This window comes from Cervus elaphus, chromosome 33 (assembly GCF_910594005.1).
Source record: "Cervus elaphus chromosome 33, mCerEla1.1, whole genome shotgun sequence".
NCBI lineage: Eukaryota > Metazoa > Chordata > Mammalia > Artiodactyla > Cervidae > Cervus > Cervus elaphus.
In genome coordinates this window covers 21,887,433-21,905,043 of record NC_057847.1, presented here as the reverse complement: position 1 = coordinate 21,905,043, position 17,611 = coordinate 21,887,433, and the positions used below count along the sequence as shown (strand labels likewise).

General features: G+C 42.0%; 1 protein-coding gene across 1 annotated transcript in view; it reads right to left on the bottom strand.

Moving 5' to 3' along the window:
* TTN (titin) overlaps positions 1-17,611 on the bottom strand; it is a 276,026-nt gene that overhangs the window by 13,381 nt on the left and 245,034 nt on the right. Inside the window, exons 313-335 of the mRNA XM_043894260.1 lie at positions 17,229-17,525; positions 15,622-15,909; positions 15,210-15,509; positions 14,220-14,522; positions 13,825-14,130; positions 11,947-13,713; positions 11,347-11,640; positions 10,369-10,656; positions 9,950-10,249; positions 7,788-9,854; positions 7,381-7,683; positions 6,978-7,283; positions 6,582-6,872; positions 6,190-6,486; positions 5,744-6,049; positions 4,421-4,726; positions 4,053-4,334; positions 3,235-3,828; positions 2,824-3,111; positions 2,423-2,722; positions 1,635-1,937; positions 771-1,073; positions 85-669 (exon numbers count right to left, since the gene is read on the bottom strand). Of these exons, the coding sequence (XP_043750195.1) occupies positions 85-669; positions 771-1,073; positions 1,635-1,937; positions 2,423-2,722; positions 2,824-3,111; positions 3,235-3,828; positions 4,053-4,334; positions 4,421-4,726; positions 5,744-6,049; positions 6,190-6,486; positions 6,582-6,872; positions 6,978-7,283; positions 7,381-7,683; positions 7,788-9,854; positions 9,950-10,249; positions 10,369-10,656; positions 11,347-11,640; positions 11,947-13,713; positions 13,825-14,130; positions 14,220-14,522; positions 15,210-15,509; positions 15,622-15,909; positions 17,229-17,525 (10,674 nt within the window). The remainder of the gene's footprint in view (positions 1-84; positions 670-770; positions 1,074-1,634; positions 1,938-2,422; positions 2,723-2,823; positions 3,112-3,234; positions 3,829-4,052; positions 4,335-4,420; positions 4,727-5,743; positions 6,050-6,189; positions 6,487-6,581; positions 6,873-6,977; positions 7,284-7,380; positions 7,684-7,787; positions 9,855-9,949; positions 10,250-10,368; positions 10,657-11,346; positions 11,641-11,946; positions 13,714-13,824; positions 14,131-14,219; positions 14,523-15,209; positions 15,510-15,621; positions 15,910-17,228; positions 17,526-17,611) is intronic.

Below are 17,611 nucleotides of genomic sequence, written 5' to 3'. Positions count from 1 at the left end.
ACTCTTGTAAGCTGGTGATTTTCATTTTGAAACAAAAGAGTATTGAGAGGAAGTTTACAATGTTGTGGTTGGAAGAGCACTTACTCAGTGGTGTTTTTGGTATGACGGGTTCCTCTGATTTCAAGGGTTTGCTTATTCCAAACTGGTTTTCTGCTGAAACACGGAAATGGTATTCCACATTTTCTTTGAGGCCTTTTACCACCAGAGATGTACCTCGGACTCTGGAGTCAATGGTGTACCAGGCAGATTTAGGCACTTCTCGTCTCTCCAGGATGTACCCCAAGATGTCGGCACCACCGTCATCGGCAGGGGGTCTCCAGCTGACCCTCACGGAGCGAGCTTGTATGTCATCATATTCAAGTGGCCCTTCTGGAGTGTTGGGACTTCCTATCACCCTGACCTTGATGTAGACAGCCTTCTTGCCACATTTGTTTTCCAGAACCAGGTCATACGTGCCAGAGTCATCCCTGTCTGCTTCTTTGATTACAAGCTCAGTGTGAGTTTCAGAGGTTGCAATCATGGCACGCTTACTAACGTCTTGGCCTTCCTTGGTCCATTTACATATTGGGAATGGTTTTCCTTTGATTGGTATGGTAAGTCTGATGACTCCACCTTGTCTTACTAAGATACCTTCCTGGTATCTTTCATCAAGTTCATAGTCAGGATATTCTGGGGAGAAAGGTAAGGTTACAATTAGCATTCTGGGACACAGGCATAGGAAGTAAGTCTAAAGGCAAATATAGCAGAAAGTAAGTGATCCCATCTCTTACCAAGCATCTCTGTGACTTTGACGGTTCCTGGTACCTCAGCAGGCTCCCCAGGTCCACCAGCGTTACAGGCTAGGACACGGAATCTATATTCGGCACCCTGAGGTAGGTGTGTGAGAGTATACTCCCGAATTTTGGTTGGGGTGGTGTTGCATTTGGTCCATTCATGTTGATCGACTTTTTGCATTTCGATCAAGTAGCCTGTGACTTTAGATCCTCCTTCATCTTCTGGTACGCTCCAGGCCAGGGAGACTGATGTCCTTGTTGTGTCAGTAACTCTTGGGTTTTGTGGCTTTCCTGGAGGAGCTGGAAAATAAGAATAACAACATACTTGTTAAAAGTTTCTGCAAAGTTGAAAATCAGATGCTAAAAACCTAGTGATTTCAGTGAGTTGTGGAGACATGGAATATAACATTAGGATGTTTTTCGTTTTGTAAATATTTAATTCATTTTATCAGTTAAAACTACTTAAAACTCTTGCTTTTTCCTTTGTCTTATATGTGCTTTGTTTATGATCACTAACATCTTACATTTAACATCAGTTTCTAAACTGCTTTGAGAAATACTAACTTGCTTAAAAATTTTAACTCTGATATAGGGTGTATATCATGAGTTCCATTTTTAAAGAGGGAGAAGAATATAAAAAGCTATTTTCCCAATGCTGCTAGGGGTTGGGAGTGGGGAGAGGGCTGATGACAAAGGACACAAATGAACTTTTTGGGCTGATGGAAGTATTCTATATTTTGATTGTGGTGGTGGTTATACAACCATACATTTCCCCAAACTCACAGAATTCTATATTTCAGGAAGGTGAACGTTACTATATTAAATTATATCTCAATAAACTTTTATACAAAAGGTATTTACCAATGGGATCCATGGCAACGGTGGGTTTGGAAGGACGGCTTGGTTTTCCAGTTCCTCTCACATTAATGGCTGTGACACGGTGTTCATATTCTAAGCCTTCAATAAGGCCAGTGGAACGGTATCGTGTCATTGTCACTGGTACTTTATTTACCCGGACCCATCGATCTGCTCTTACTTCTTTGCGTTCAATGATGTATCCAGTCACTTGGGAGCCACCGTCATCTTCTGGTGGGTACCAAGTAAGTGTCATGCCCTCACGGGAGACATCAAATATCTGTAATGTTTCTGGAGGTCCAGGAATGTCTGCAGCAAGACGGAGGTAAAAACAACATGGCACCATGAATAAATTAAAGACTCATACATTGTGTAAGTGTGTCTCGTATATACCATTTTAAAAAGGTATGTAAGACTCTTATGACTATTTTTCTAGTGTTTTCATTTTTGTACCTTTCTTGCTGTTCCTCATTTTCTTCAATTTCATAAACATTTATTAAACGTGTGTTCTGGATTTTTTTTCACTGTAACAACCAGTCTTCCCTCCCTCCCTCCTCTCCTTTTTCCCATCCTTTCCTAACTCCTTCCTCTATTTCTTTCATAAAAAAACAAAAACAAAACAAAAGCCTTAACCATGTTGAAAACCCCTGCAAGAAAAGGAGGTATAGAAACCTTAGAAAGACCCTGGGATTAATTTTGGACCTCCTTTTACTTACATAAGGGCATATTAAAAACGAATTCCTTCTTGTTAACATTTAGAGGTGAGGAGAATGGCAGAAGGGCCCAGGACTTACTGATGCTGCTGCGACATTCTATGACTTCAGACTGCAAGTAGGAGCCAATTCCAAAGCGGTTTGTTGCAGCTACTCGGAACACATACTCGTTTCCTTCAATGAGTCTGGTAAACTTAAATGTTGATCTGGTCACGGACTCAGACACAGGCAGCCATCCAGGGCGGTGGGCATCACGTTGTTCTACCACATAGCCACTCAGTGGAGCACCACCGTCCAATTCGGGTGGTTCCCAGGAAATGGTCACTGAAGTAGCATCAATTTCGTCAACCTTGATAGGCCCAGATGGTGGACCAGGCTTGTCTACAAAAGATAAGGAGATTCCAGATATTAATTTTCACTTCAAATCAAAATTGGGTGACTGAGCATCAAAAACTTGCTTGTGCCTTTTCCCATGTCCCTACCGAGAATGATGACTTTAATGGTCTCTGACGTAGTTCCGGTTACATTCTTCAGTTCAAGTACATAGTCTCCAGTATCTTTGATAGTGGTTTCCCGGATGGTTAATTTAGCTACCTTAGTATGAGTTTCAACTGTGACACGCTCTGATTCTCTTAGTTTAGAACCAGCAAAGAACCAGGAAGCAGCAGGAGGTGGGCGACCAGCAATTGGTATCACCAGCTCTACCGGTCTGCCAGCTGGGACATGGATGGTCTTTTGAGGCATTGTAGAAAGATCAATTGTTGGCAACACTATGAGAAAGAAAGTAGGCATTTATTCTTAAGTATAATTTCGAATGACAGTACGTCATGAATTCTGAATGTTTCCTTCATTTTGCTTTACTATTACTGTTATCTTGGTGTTTCGGTACATACCTCTGAGGTCTTGTACAGTGACGGCTGTGACGATCTCTCTTGGTTCTGACACACCTTTCTCGTTTTGTGCCCTTACTCTAAATAAGTACTGTTCACCTTCATTTAAGGAAATAACAGTGTGCTCCAGGACTGTGGGTTTTAAGGTGACAACCTTCATCCATCTCTCAGTGCCAGCTTTGCAGGCCTCGAGAACATAGCCAGTGAGACGGCTCCCACCATCATATAGTGGTTTCTCCCAGGCAAGGGTAACAGTGGATTTGGTGACGTCGACCACTTCTAGCTTCGTAGGCACCAAAGGCACTTCTGAGACCAGAACTGCATCAGAGGTTTCACAAGGTTCTCCAATGCCATAAATATTTTCTGGCAACACCCTGAAATAGTACATGGTTCCTTCTATAAGTCCAGAAATCCTGTAGAGTGTCTTGCTGCATTTGGTAGTTACTGTTTTGAATGCTCTCATGGCAGCTTCACGCTTTTCAATAATATAATTGCTGACAGGTGCTCCACCATCAATTGTGGGAACTTCCCAAGTGATGGTCACAGAATCTCTTGATACTTCCTTAACTTTCACTGAAGGACAGGGACCAGGAGTATCTAAAAAAAAAAAAAAAAAAAAAAACAGATACTAAAACCATACTTCTTATTTGACAGAGTAATTGATAGATTTTAGGGGGGGAGGGGTTAGGAAAATATTTTTAACATAGTTCCTTTCTAGAGAGGTGATCAATCAGAGGTCAAGGTGTATGTTTATAAAGAATCTACTCACAGCGTAGTCATTAAGAATCTACTCATAGCATAGTATTAAGACCAACACTTACCATATACTTTAACAAGGACAGTTGCTGATTTCTTGCCAGATTGGTTTTCGGCTTCAATGGTGTATTTTCCAGCATCGTACCGGTTAACTTTGTCCACAATAAGCAAAGAGTAACTCTCAGTGGTGTCGATGATCGCCCGACTTGCAAGGTCAATGCCCTTTTTGCTCCATGTGATGACGGGTGGTGGTCTTCCAGATACAGACACCATCAGCCGTAGTGAGGCCCCAGCTCTGATGGTCACGGTCTTCTTTAAATCATCTGCAAGCTCCAGATCCGGTATTTCTGGAAAGTAAATGTCAAAGCTTAATTAATTTATGAACAAGTGTGATGAGAAAAATAATTCACCTAAAACCTTGAATTATAAATACCCAGTCTTTCCACAGGCTCAATTTCTGCAGTTGACTCGCTGTATTCGCTCATGCCCTTCACGTTCACAGCAGCAACTCTGAAGGAGTATTTCTGGCCCATTTTAAGGTCTGTCACAGTGAATTCGTTGTTTCTTATTGTGGCGTTGGTATGCACTCGGTACCACTGATCAGTGTCCTTCTCTTGCATTTCAAGAACGTATCCTATGATGTCAGTGCCACCGTCATACATGGGCTTGGTCCAGGCTAAACTGATGCTGTGTTTGGTGGTATCCACAACTCGTGGAGCAGAAGGTGGTCCAGGGGTATCTGTGGAAAGAAGGATATTATACCAATAAGGAAGCTTTGAGATTTGTATTTTTTGATTTGTAAGATTTACTCGGGCATTGCTGTTCTTTGTCTACACTCACTGAGATGCTCATTGTAACTAAGGTCTTCTGATAGTACAAGATGGCACTCTGTGTTCTGGAGTTACTATTTTTATTATTTTAAGAGTTAAAAACTTCTTTAGGAAGGCAGATGTTTCTCCTTGGCCACCTTGGCCAGATATACTGTGTCCTGCTAAGTTCATTGCTTACAATACCCATTCTCAGGAACTTTTTTTTTTCTCTCTCTTTGGCTGTGCCCAGTGGCTTATAGGAACTTAGTTTCCCAACCAGGGATTGAACCTGTGCCCCCTGCAGTGGAAGCACAGAATTTCAACCACTGGACCACTGGGGAAGTCCCAAGGGCCTTTCTTTAGTAGCTCAGTTTTCAACAAGGTCAATATTCTTATCACCTCTACATTTCTAGTAAGTACAGAAATAAATTTCTTCTTCTCCTGAGTCAATCCCAGTAATTTATTCCTTTTAGTTCTTAGGCTTAAACTTTGTACAAGGGTTTGCCACTTATTTTTGAGGCTCTTGGGACAATTATTTTGTTAGGTACTTATCAAGATAGTAGAAACTTTCTGTTCTGCTAAGCCTCTTAAAGGAGACATTGTCCTTTTTTTTCTCTTCAGTAGTTATTATCATTACAACAAAATTTCCTCCATCTTTATGAAGATTTGCAAAAGACATCCCTTTCATATTGGTAGTAGGAAAAAAAATTTTTTTTTTCACAGATTGGAAAATACTTGCAACAATTTCCAGCAATGTAACTGGTAACTTATTAACAGAAGTACTTGTTGAAATATTTTCTGTCTTAGGCTATAAAGTCCTTCTAATAAGCATATGCCTTTCCAGGCCAGTCATAAATTCTACGAGTTCTTGGAAACTGCATATTGGACAATTCTTTGTAATATGATTTTGATGGGCATTAGGAGTATGAATGAGTCTTGGAACTCACATGATGGTTCTCTGCAGGAGATAAAGTTGGAAGCTTCGCTGGGTTCGCTGTTACCAGCAGCATTTACTGCAGTCACCCGGAACTGGTAATCACAACCTTCCATCAGGCCAGTCACCTTCAGCCTGGTATCGTACACCACGTGGTCTTTGTTCACACGTGTCCAGCGCAGGCTCTTCTTCTCACGTTTATCTACCAAGTAGTTGCTGATCTCGTTGCCACCGTCAGATTCAGGTTTCGCCCACTGAATGATTATATGCTCTTTGCCAGCTCCAACTTCTTCAGGTATGCCGGGTGGTGATGGAATAGCTGTTTATATTTTTATGAGAATAAAAAGTTGATCAGAATTGCACAAAGTCACTATTTCTATGACTGACTGCCCCCTGCCCACCCCATGCCCTGATCCCATTACACTTCTACTGGTGAGTTGTTTAAGTGTTAATACTCACTGAAGGAGTTTCTGGCAACAATGGGCCCTGATTCAACAGGCACCCCAGGGCCGTATTTGTTTACTGCCCGCACTCGGAATATGTATTCGTTGTTCTTGATGAGTCTGGTAACCACACAGGATAGGGTGGGGCATTCGCCTTCCACAATCACCCAGTTGAGCCTGCTTGTCTCGCGTCTTTCCACGATGTAGTGAGTGATTTCTGCTCCTCCATCTTCCTGAGGAAGGCTCCAGGCTAAAGTGCACTTCTCCTCGGTTACTCTGCTGACAGTGAGCTTTCCACATGGACCCGGGGAATCTAAAACAGATATAGGAACGAGCAATGAGGAAAGTCCTTCTTTCTGCACACATTTGAGAAAGCTATGGAAATCAAAAATCATTTGACCCTCTTACCGAGAACTTTGACCAGGACAGACACAGCCTTTGTCCCACTGGCATTCTTCACTGTTAAAGTGTATTTTCCACTGTCACTTCTGTCACAGAACTTGATCACGGCAGTTGCTCGTTTACCAGTGTACTGCAGAGAGATTTTTTCACACATATCTAGTTCTTTGTCCCCTTTGGTCCAGATAATCTTGGGTTCAGGTTTGCCACCAACTGCAGCATCAAGAACAAGATCCGAGCCCGCTCTGATGGTGACCAGATCACCCTGTAATCTGGCATCCAGTTCGGCTTTGGGTGGAGCTGTCGTAGACAAGATGTGAATGAGTATATGATAGTCTGTCGTCACAGAAATAGTGATAATTTAAAAGGAGAACATGGATTATTATTATTATTATTATTTTTTACCGTATTCATCTCGGCAAGTGACGGGGCCTGTGGATTCTGATCCTTTGCTAATGACGCCTGCTGCATTCTTGGCCAACACACGGAATTCGTAAGTGTCTCCTTCACTGAGAGCAGTAACAGTGAAGAAATTGTCAGATACGATGGTGTAGTTGCACTTGAGCCAGCGACCGTCTCCAACTTCACTGACTGGCTTACGCTCTATAATGTAGCCCACGACCTTGCTGCCGCCATCATACACCGGGGCAGACCAGATCAGTGACACTGTCGATCGGGTGACATCTGTTACCTCTGGTCTTCCTGGTGCATCTGGAAGGGAGGCAAAAGTGAGGTTAAATACAACTCTGAATTCTGCAAGTACTGATGATGATGATAAACAAATGCACCCTTAAATTTTGATACCTACCCACTGGGTTTTGAGCCATCACAGGTCTTGAAGCTTCGCTGGCTTTGCTAACGCCTGCGGCATTGAGTGCATATGTTCTGAACTGATATTCCAGTCCTTCTACCAAACCAGTCACTTTGTAGTTGCACTCTAAGCATGGCACTTTGTTTTCTTTCACCCAAAGAATGGTGTTACGTTCTTTCTTCTCAACCCAGTAGCCGATGACTTTACTGCCTCCGTCATGGTAGGGCTCTTCCCAGCGAATAGACATGGCATTTGCAGACACATAGTAGACCTCAGGTCTGGTAGGTGCACTTGGTGGGACTAAATATAAACAAAGGTATCAAAATATAAATACAGAATATAAATAGCATTCAGGGGAAATATTTAATAATAGAGACTTGGCAATATGATCTTAATTTTCTTACCAAATGGATGCTCAGCCACGATTGGTGCTGATTCTACAGGCTTGCTGACACCGAATCTGTTCTCTGAACTCACACGGAAAGAATATTCCATGTATTTTGTGAGATGAGTGACTTTAATCTGAGTGCGCTTGACACTGGAATTGACAAGTTGCCAAGCTGTTGTACCCGATTCCCGCTTTTCAACAATGTAATTGGTAATATCGGTGCCTCCATTGTCTTGAGGTTCAGCCCATGATAGGACACATGATTCAGCTGAGATAGATGAGACTTCGATGGGGCCGGTTACTGGACCTGGCCTTCCGATGACCACAACTGTGATGGTAAACGTTTTAACACCAGCTGTGTTTTCCAGGGTCAGGAAGTACCTTCCAGAGTCACCTCTCATGCTGTCCTTTACAGACAAGGTGGTTCTGTCTTTTGTTGTTGTGATGCTCACTCGATCTGTCTCCTTAAGTCTCATTTCTTCTAATTTCCATGTTACCTTGGGGGCGGGACGACCACTGATTGGCACATCAATGGTAAATGTGCTTCCTGCTTTGCAAGTTATGAGCTGATTGGTAATTCCAGTGAGGTCAGCAGTGGGTTCAATTTGAGGCTCCTTGATGATGACAGAAGAGAAGGCTTCCCTGGGTTCACTGTAGCCAGCATCATTCTTGGCCTTCACGCGGAATTCATATTCAGTGTTCTCAACAAGGCGCTCCACTGTGAAAGTCATCTGTTTGGTGTGACCAGCTTCAACCCAGAAGTCAGATCCCTTTTGTCTCATTTCGAGCAGGTAGCCAGTGATTCGGCTGCCTCCATCATGGTCAGGTTTAAGCCAAGCTAAGACTACAGAGGACTTGCTTGTGTCAACGATATCAAGTCTCCTAGGTGGAGCAGGTTGTTCTGTGGCTACCATTGGTTCTGGCATTTCATAGGGTTCACCAACACCATATTCATTTTCTGCAGAAACACGGAAATAGTATGGAACGCCTTCTAGCAGGTCACTGACCCTGAGGATCTGACGAATGCATTTTTCACTGACCACCTGCCAGCTACGGCGACTGGCTTCTCGTTTCTCTACCACGTAGTGATGAATTCGGGCACCTCCGTCAAGGAGAGGGGCATCCCACATCAATGTAGCAGAGCCCCGGGTCACATCCTTGAAGGTAATCGGGCCGGGTGGGCCTGGAGAGTCTAGCACCTTTACGGTGAATGTGATTGACTTACTACCACTGTTGTTTTCTACAGTAAGGGTATATTTTCCCGCGTCGGTTCTGTTGCAGTTTTCCACGGTGAGGGTGCTGAAGGAATCTGTCGTATGGATGTCAGCCCGAATGCTGAGGTTAGAGTCAGGTTTGCTCCAAACAGCTGTCGGAGTTGGTCTACCCTGATAGGCAATGAAGAGGCGAATGCTGGCCCCAGCTCTCACAACATGAGTCTGCTTGAAGTTGGCATCGATGTCTAGCTCAGGAGCTGATAATCGGTCAACTGCTTTAATGGTGCCAGTCACTTCACAGCTGTCTCCTTTTCCAGCAGCATTGACAGCACTAACCCGGAATTTGTATTCTTCACCCGCCTGCAGATCAGTGACCGTATATCTCGTTTTCACACATGCTTCTGCATTCACCTTGTGCCAGTCTCCCAAGTCAGCTTTGCACATTTCAATAATATACCCAATTATCTCCAATCCCCCATCGAACACGGGCTTAGACCATTCTAAGCTCACAGTTGTCTTTGATGTGTCTGTCACTTTGACCACGGCAGGTGGGCCTGGTGGGTTGACGGGCTCTCTGCATTTGATTAGTCGTGAGACACCACTTGCAGGTCCTACCCCTGCAGCATTTTCAGCCATGACGTGGAATTCATACTCGTTGCCCTCTGTCAGACCTGTGACTTTGAATCTTGTCTCACAGATGGGTCGTTTGCTGATCACTTTCACCCATCGTGTGCTTTTCTTTTCTCTCCTTTCAAGGATGTACTGTTGAATTTCACTGCCACCATCTGATTCTGGCCTGGCCCATGTTAGAGTAATGCTATTGCCTGTTACGTTACTAGGTTCTGGAGTGCCGGGGGCATCAGGGATAGCTGCGAGGTAAAAACAAAGAAAGAAACCCATTAGACGTGTTTGCTTGGAAACTGACCTTCTGACATAGTGCCACTCAGTAAAAATGGTCACTTACTGTACTGTATTTGAGCAACCACTGGGTCAGAATCCAGTGGCCTGCTAACACCAAACTTGTTAACTGCAGAAATACGGAATTGGTATTCATTGCCAGTTATTAGTTTAGTGGCTGTATAGCTGAGGGCTTCACAATTGTCCTCAATTAGTGCCCAAGCAAGTCTGCTGGTTTCCCGTTTTTCAATCAGGTAGTGAGATACGGGGGCACAGCCGTCATTGTGTGGTGCATCCCACCACAGGGTCATCTTCTCGCCAGTTATGTTGGTGAATCTTATTGGCCCAACTGGTTTTCCTGGTGTATCTGTAAGAAAAAGATTCTAGAGTTAGTTTCTTTTTCCTTGTCCATTAAAATGCAATTAGGCCTGTCTTTAATCCAAGTTCTGTATATGGTAAGATTAAGAAGCTGTTTTAGAAGTTTACCTTGTACTCTCACTGTAATCTCTGCTTTTGTGGAGCCAGATGCATTTTTGGCTTCCACTCTGTATACACCACGGTGGTCCCGAGTAGCATCTCTCACAAAGAGGCTGGTGGATCCAAGGACATCGGTTATTTCCATGTTCATCTTCTTCTCAATTTCTACTCCATCTTTGAACCAGGTTACTCGAGGTACTGGTCGTCCTTGTACCAAAGCTTTAATTCTAAGGCTCTCTCCAGACTTAATAGTGATGCCATCAAAGTACTCAGGGCCAAACTCTACAGTTGGTGCAACTGTAAAAGAAATAGAATTCATATACGTTAATTTGCTTTAATAAAGACATCAACAAACATGTTTTTCATTAGCACCATATCATAAAGCCTGGAAGGGTAATCCTTACACCAAAGGCTATTTTGGAAGTATGATTGACGGTTGAGAATTTAGACTCTAAGGTTAAACATTTGCATATTGTTATCTCCTTTGTTATGTTTGTCACGTTATTACTCTTGAATTTCCACTTGTAAAAAGAGGAATGAAATATTTGTAGGTCATCTACTTCCTAATACTGCTGCATATTCAAACGAGTTCCTGTTCCAGGCCATCAGTTGCACTCAGGCAAGATGATAATTGTGCTGTTGAATTTGTGTTATATTTTTGTGATTTCAATAGAAATGGACTGTTATTCTTGAGAATTTTATTCTTTATTATAAATGACTGAAATTACAAAGATAAAAACCATCCCCATTTGCATGCTATTTATGTGGAAATGAAATAATAGACGCAGTAAAAAGTTGATGCTCATGACATCTTTTTCTTCTCTTCATCTGAGAGGTAGAAAATCTAATTCATCTACCTAAACAACCTTTGGTAATCTGTATGAATCATTGGTTTTATTCTCATTTTACACACCAGGTGCCAAAAATATATATATTTTAAAACTTAAATGTTCTTAATTACACTGGAAATCAGTTGTAAATGCTTACCATTTTCATCTCTGGTCATGATAACACCAGAAGACTGTGATGGTGGGCTTATGGTTCCAACAGCATTTCTTGCGATTATTCTGAACTCATATCGATCCCCAGGACTGAGTCCTGTTACTGTGTACTGACATTCACTGACATCAGTAAAGTTACATCTGGTCCAGCGATCGCTCCCTTGCCGTTTCTCGATGCTGTAGGCCACTATCTTACTGCCTCCATCACGCAGTGGTGGGTTCCATTTCAGTGTGATGGTTTCCCGGGTGACGTCAATGTAGTCAGGAGTGCCAGGTGGGTCTAAAAATTATATGAAAGTTAAAGGTGTCATTACTTCTCTAATCAACTCTTAATCCTCAATGGAAGGGAAAAAATGTATAAATCCCCCAAATTCATTTTAGCCATTACTTGAAATTTTTTGGTATCAGAAACTTAAAAAAATTTTTTTAAATTACTTTATTAGACTGATTTAAAATCTTCCCCCTTGCTTTACCTGACCAACTCTAGTGTCAAGAAAATATCTGAGGTGATATGTGGAAGAAAATTAGTGTTAGTAACACATTAGTTGATGAATTAAATATACTGGAATAATCTTCAGTCACTTACCTACTGGGGAAACAGCTAAGGTAAATTTGCTTGGGTCGCTAGGTGAGCTTAGGCCAGCAGAATTTTCAGCAAATACTCGGAACTGGTAATCCAGACCTTCCATTAATCCAGTAGCTCTATATTCTCTTCCAGATATTGGTGACATATTAATTCTTTGCCAGAGGATGCTGTTTCTTTCTTTCTTTTCAACATGGTATCCAGTAACTTCTGAGCCACCATCATAAACTGGAGCATCCCAAGTGAGTGACATGCCATCAGAAGTCACATTGTATGTAACTGGCTTTCCTGGGGGGCCAGGAATCCTGAACTGGTGTTTGGCCACAATGATGTTTGAGACAAGTGGTTGGCTGACTCCATATTTGTTTTCTGCCCTAACTCTAAACTGATATTCAGCATCTTTGACTAGATTAGGAACTTTGAAAGTTGTCCGGGCAACGCTGGAACACACCATCTTCCAATTAGCTTGTGAAGCTTCTCGCTTCTCAATGCTGTAGCAGGTAATTTCACCTCCTCCATCATCATCAGGCACATCCCAGGACATGATGACACTATCAGCCTTGATTTCATCGAATCGAATGGGCCCTTTGGGCTTAGATGGCGGGCCAAGTGTGATGACTGTAATGGGATATGCGTTTCTACAGACTGCGTTATCGAGAATAATGGTGTATTTCCCTCCATACTCCTTCTTCGCATTCTTTATACTCAAAGTAAGTTTGTTTTCGGTTTTACCCAAACGAACATGTTCACTTTCTTTCAATGGCAAGCCATCTTTCAACCAACTGATAGATGGCTTGGGTTTTCCTTTATAAGGTAATTCGAGGTGCACATTATGTCCGATTCTAACAGCGACCTGTGCCCCAGGGATTTCTGACAGGTCAACTTCAGGTGGAATTACAAGTTCTTTCACTGTAATTGGCCCAATAGTGACACCATCACTCAGTCCTTTCTCATTTCTGGCAGACACTCTGAATTCCAGTTCTGACAGTTCCTTGAGTTGGCCAACCTCAATTTCACATGTCTTACTTATGCCAGCATGTGACCATGTTGGTTCACCTTTACCTTTCCTTTCCACAATATAATCTGTGATGACACTACCACCGTCAAAGTCGGGCTTGGTCCAGCTCAGCGTAACAGATGTCTTTGTTGAGTCTTTCATTGAGAGATCGCGTATAGGTGCTGGTACTTCGGCAGCCTTCACAGGCTCTGTGGTTTCACAGGGTTCCCCAATTCCAATTTCATTTACTGCAAAAACTCTGAAGAAGAATGGAGTTTTCTCTGACAAATCTGTTACTTTAAAGGATGTACTAGAACATTTGTGTGACACTGAAGACCATGTTCTCTTGGTGGCATCTTTCTTCTCAATGATGTAATTAATTATAGGAGATCCTCCGTCAATGAGAGGAGGTTCCCAGAACAAAGTGACTGTACCTTGAGAAACATGTTTAATCTGTAGTTTCTGGCAGGCGGCTGGTGTATCAAGTACTTTAACACTCACAGTTGAAGACTTTGGTTGACCAACGCCATTTTCTATTGTGAGAATATATTTGCCTGTATCATGGCGAGTGACTTGAGGAATAATGAGTAATGAAGATGAGTCAGTGTTTTGAATGCTGTATCGGGCATCACTGCCAAGATTCTTCTCATCCTTTCTCCATGTGACAGTAGGTGGAGGTCTGCCTTTGAAGGGAATCAACACGTGTACATCTTCACCAGCTTTAGCTATAATGGAGGTCCTGAAAGCCACATCTAGGTCGATCGCTGGTTCCTCTGTAGACATAAAATGGACATATACAGTGAATTTTAAAGCAAGTAAATGAGTGATTTCCTGGAGGTACTCTATTAAAATAAAAACATATAATCATATGAGTAGGTACGTACCCAGTATATCTTTAGCTTGTGCTGGTTCAGTCATTGCTATAGGTTCACCTTGCCCAGCACAGTTTACAGCAGACACCTGGAAGTAGTAATTGACTCCGGGACTCAGGTTCGATACCACATATTCTGTAGTTCTGACTTCTCCTTTGGTAGAGACAACAGTCCATTCCTCTTCCTCTCCTTGTCTCATGGCAACAACATATCCAGTAACAGCACTGCCCCCATCATAGACAGGTTTACTCCATCCAAGAGTGATGGATGATTTAGTTGAATCTGCAATTCTTATCTTAGCCGGTGGGCCTGGTGGATCTGGAATGGACATTCACAATACCATAATCATGCAATTGTGTACAACTGGACGACATGAAAGAAGACACAGGTGAAGAGGCCGCGCTTACCAATAGGATCAGCAGCTTTGTAGAAGTCAGATGGTTCAGAAAATGGACCCTGTCCAGCAGCATTTACAGCACAGACTCGGTATTGATAGTCACTGTGCTCCGTGAGTCCTGTCACTTTCTGTCTGGTGTCGCGGATTGTCTCCTTTAGGACTTTAAACCATCCAAGACTCTTCTTGTCTCGTTTCTCAAGGATATAGCCGCTTATGTCACTACCACCGTCTGCAACTGGCCTGCTCCAGACAACAGTCATCGAATTCTTGTTAATCTTTGTCACCTCTGGCACGCTTGGAGGCCCAGGTGTGACTGTTTAAAAAGGAAGAGGAAAGTGAGTTAAAAGAATCAACATTACTGATAGAGTCTACCTTTTAATCTTCAAGTCCTACTTAAGAATATTCGTCTCATTTATTATATTTTCCACCTGGTGAAAGGATCATTATGAGAAGTGATATGATGAGCAAGAAAATAAGTCAGTCAAGCTCTGAAAACTATTAATAGCTAGCAGAATAGTATTTATTTACTTATTAATTTATTTTATGGTCACGCCGGACAGCTTGTGGGATCTTAGTTCCCCTGACCAGGGACTGAACCCAATCTCTGCCAGTGAAAGCATCAAGTCCTAACTGCTGGACTGCCAGGGATATCCCAGTTTATTTTTAAATTTTAATGTGGTTTACTCATTTCAATGAGTAATGATAGAAATTTGAGAGATGAGATGCTATCTGAGCATACAGACATTTGTAAATGGATTAGTAATGGCTGCCTGACGTAGAAGAGTCTTGAAGATAATCTAAGACAACATTTACCAAACTTGCTGTTGGAGATACTATTTAATGCCTTGAATCGAAACAAGGTCTCATTTATTTCAAAGCAATTACAACTAATACTCAAGGAATAAACTGATCACCTGGTAGGATTTGATACAATGAAAATAAGTAAATAAATAAATTTTCATGTATTTGATTTTAGTTTTCCAATGAAATCGTATCTCACCAAATGCATTCCTTGCTATCACTGGGTGAGATTCCAGAGCATCACCAATTCCATATTTGTTCACAGCGCGAACCCGGAAGACGTATTCATTTCCTTTGATAATTTTGGTGGTCTTAATGATGCACTCTTCCAAATTTTCAGACACCATAGACCATACAACGCGGCTTGTCTCACGCTTTTCCACGATGTAGTGAGTGATTTTTGCACCACCATCATCTGCCGGAGGCTGCCAGAGAAGAGTTATCTTTTCAGCAGTGACAGTCTTAAATTCGATTGGTCCACCTGGAGGTCCTGGTTTGTCTGTCAATGAAAGAACAAAACGGTATATTAATAAATTTAGAAAGGTTTCTAATTTAAAATCATTAAATTTTAGGCAAACGAAATATGATGTTGGCATGCATTCAGCACCTACCAAGGATCTGCAGCCTAATTGTGGCTGAGGCTGAGCCCATGGCATTCCTTAGTTTTAATTCATAGGTTCCACTATTAAGGCGAGTTGCATCTTTGATGAGTATAGATGCAAGGTCAGTGGTATTTTCGACACACACCAGTGCATTGGTTTGTAACTCTTTGTCATCTTTAAACCACTCAATTGTAGGCTCAGGTTTGCCAGAAATGCCAGCTCTGAGCTTCACAGATGTCCCTGCTCTGTATTTGACAACTTCTGTATATTCTAGAGGCAAATCAATTACAGGTCCACCTGTAATAAAAACAGATCATAAATATTTAAAAGATCACAAAGATGAAGAAAATAATTGCAGCAACTTCAAAGTAAGCTCATTGGCCTTTATTAAATAATAAATGTACACATGGTAGTTCTAATCCCATTTGTATTTTATATTTAATTTTATAAGCTACTCTTCTATCCCAGATGAGGAAGAAAGATTGTGAGCAAGCTCTGAACCCCAGTGACAGCACTAATTGCACAGGGATTTAAGTGTCTTTGAAATGTATTTTAAAGTCTATTACGTGTTTTATTCCATTAATGAAATGGGACACAGAACAATGATCTGGTTCTTTATATTTCCCTTCCTGGTTCACTGGTATTCAAGTGGGGGCAGTTTACAGCAGACCCTTAATGCTGAATTCTCTACTCACAGAGCTGTATACTCCCCTGGACTGGTTTTGTGCCAGGCTGCTTACAAGTTTTGAGAAACAGAATTAATTTGACTTGCTTCACAATCTCACAAATACTGATTCAGTGTCTACTAAGCCTGGTTCATAGAGAGAGGCCTGAGGAGTCTCATCCTGAAGATGGAAGTGGGTACTTCTGCCCCGACACCACAGAGATTCCCCCTTGGAAATGGGGGACTTTTAGAAGCAGCGTCACTGGGTACCTCTCATGAAATTTTAGTTTCTAAACCACTGTTGAGTTGAATGTGCTACTTCTTTTCCAATAGTGTATTTTGGGATGTGTGTGTGTATTTCGAGCGACAGCAATGTAGAGAGAATTCTGAAGTCTGTTTGAATTTCCCCTCTATTATTAATAAGCTGCTTTGATGTTGGGAAGTTATGTACGCACTCTAAACCTCACTTTCTCTTCTGTAAAATGAGCTAATCTTAAGGCTGTTAGAACTAGGGGAGAGAACTCATGGAAGATACACAGCAAGTGTTAGCTACTGCTAATATTTATCATCATTAATACCTCTGTTTAGTTTTTTACTTGTTTAAGAGGAATATTCTCTGAGCATCCAACCATCACTTTAATTATTGATGCTGAAAATTTCAAATACAAGTGTGAAAGTACTAACTCATAATCAAAGAATCATAAAAGACTGAAAACATAAAGGCCTTTCGCTATCCTGTAGTCCAAATCTCATGTTTTACAGTTAAGCCAAAAGGCCTGGGGTGTTATGGAATTTTCCTAAGACCACCCGCCACCCCCAGGTAATTCATAATTTCTCCTAAATATCTAACAAGGTACATAGTAAAAGTTATCCTATAGATTAGAACCAGTAAAAGTAAGATAGAATATTGAGTTAAATTACTGCTGTGGTTCAAAGTACTAAAAATGCTTACCATAAGAATCAATGCACGTGATGGGGCCTACAACCTCGGATGGATTGCTGATGGACCCGACAGCATTTCTAGCAAAGACACGGAATTCATACTGGGCATTCTGGGTCAAGCCGGAGACGGTGAAGTGAGTCTCGGTGACGTTGGTAAAGCTGGCCTTGGCCCATCTGCCATCCGGAAGGTCTCTTCTCTCGACCAGGTAGCCTGTAACCTTGCTTCCTCCATCAAAAGCGGGTTGTTGCCATGAAAGATTAACAGAGTTCTTTGAAATGTCAGTGATACGGACGTTTCTTGGGGGTTCTGTGATAAGACAGAAAGCAGATTAATGGCACTTAGGTCATGATTTTACTTTGCAGAAAGAAGGTTTGCATTGCTAAGTAGTCAGA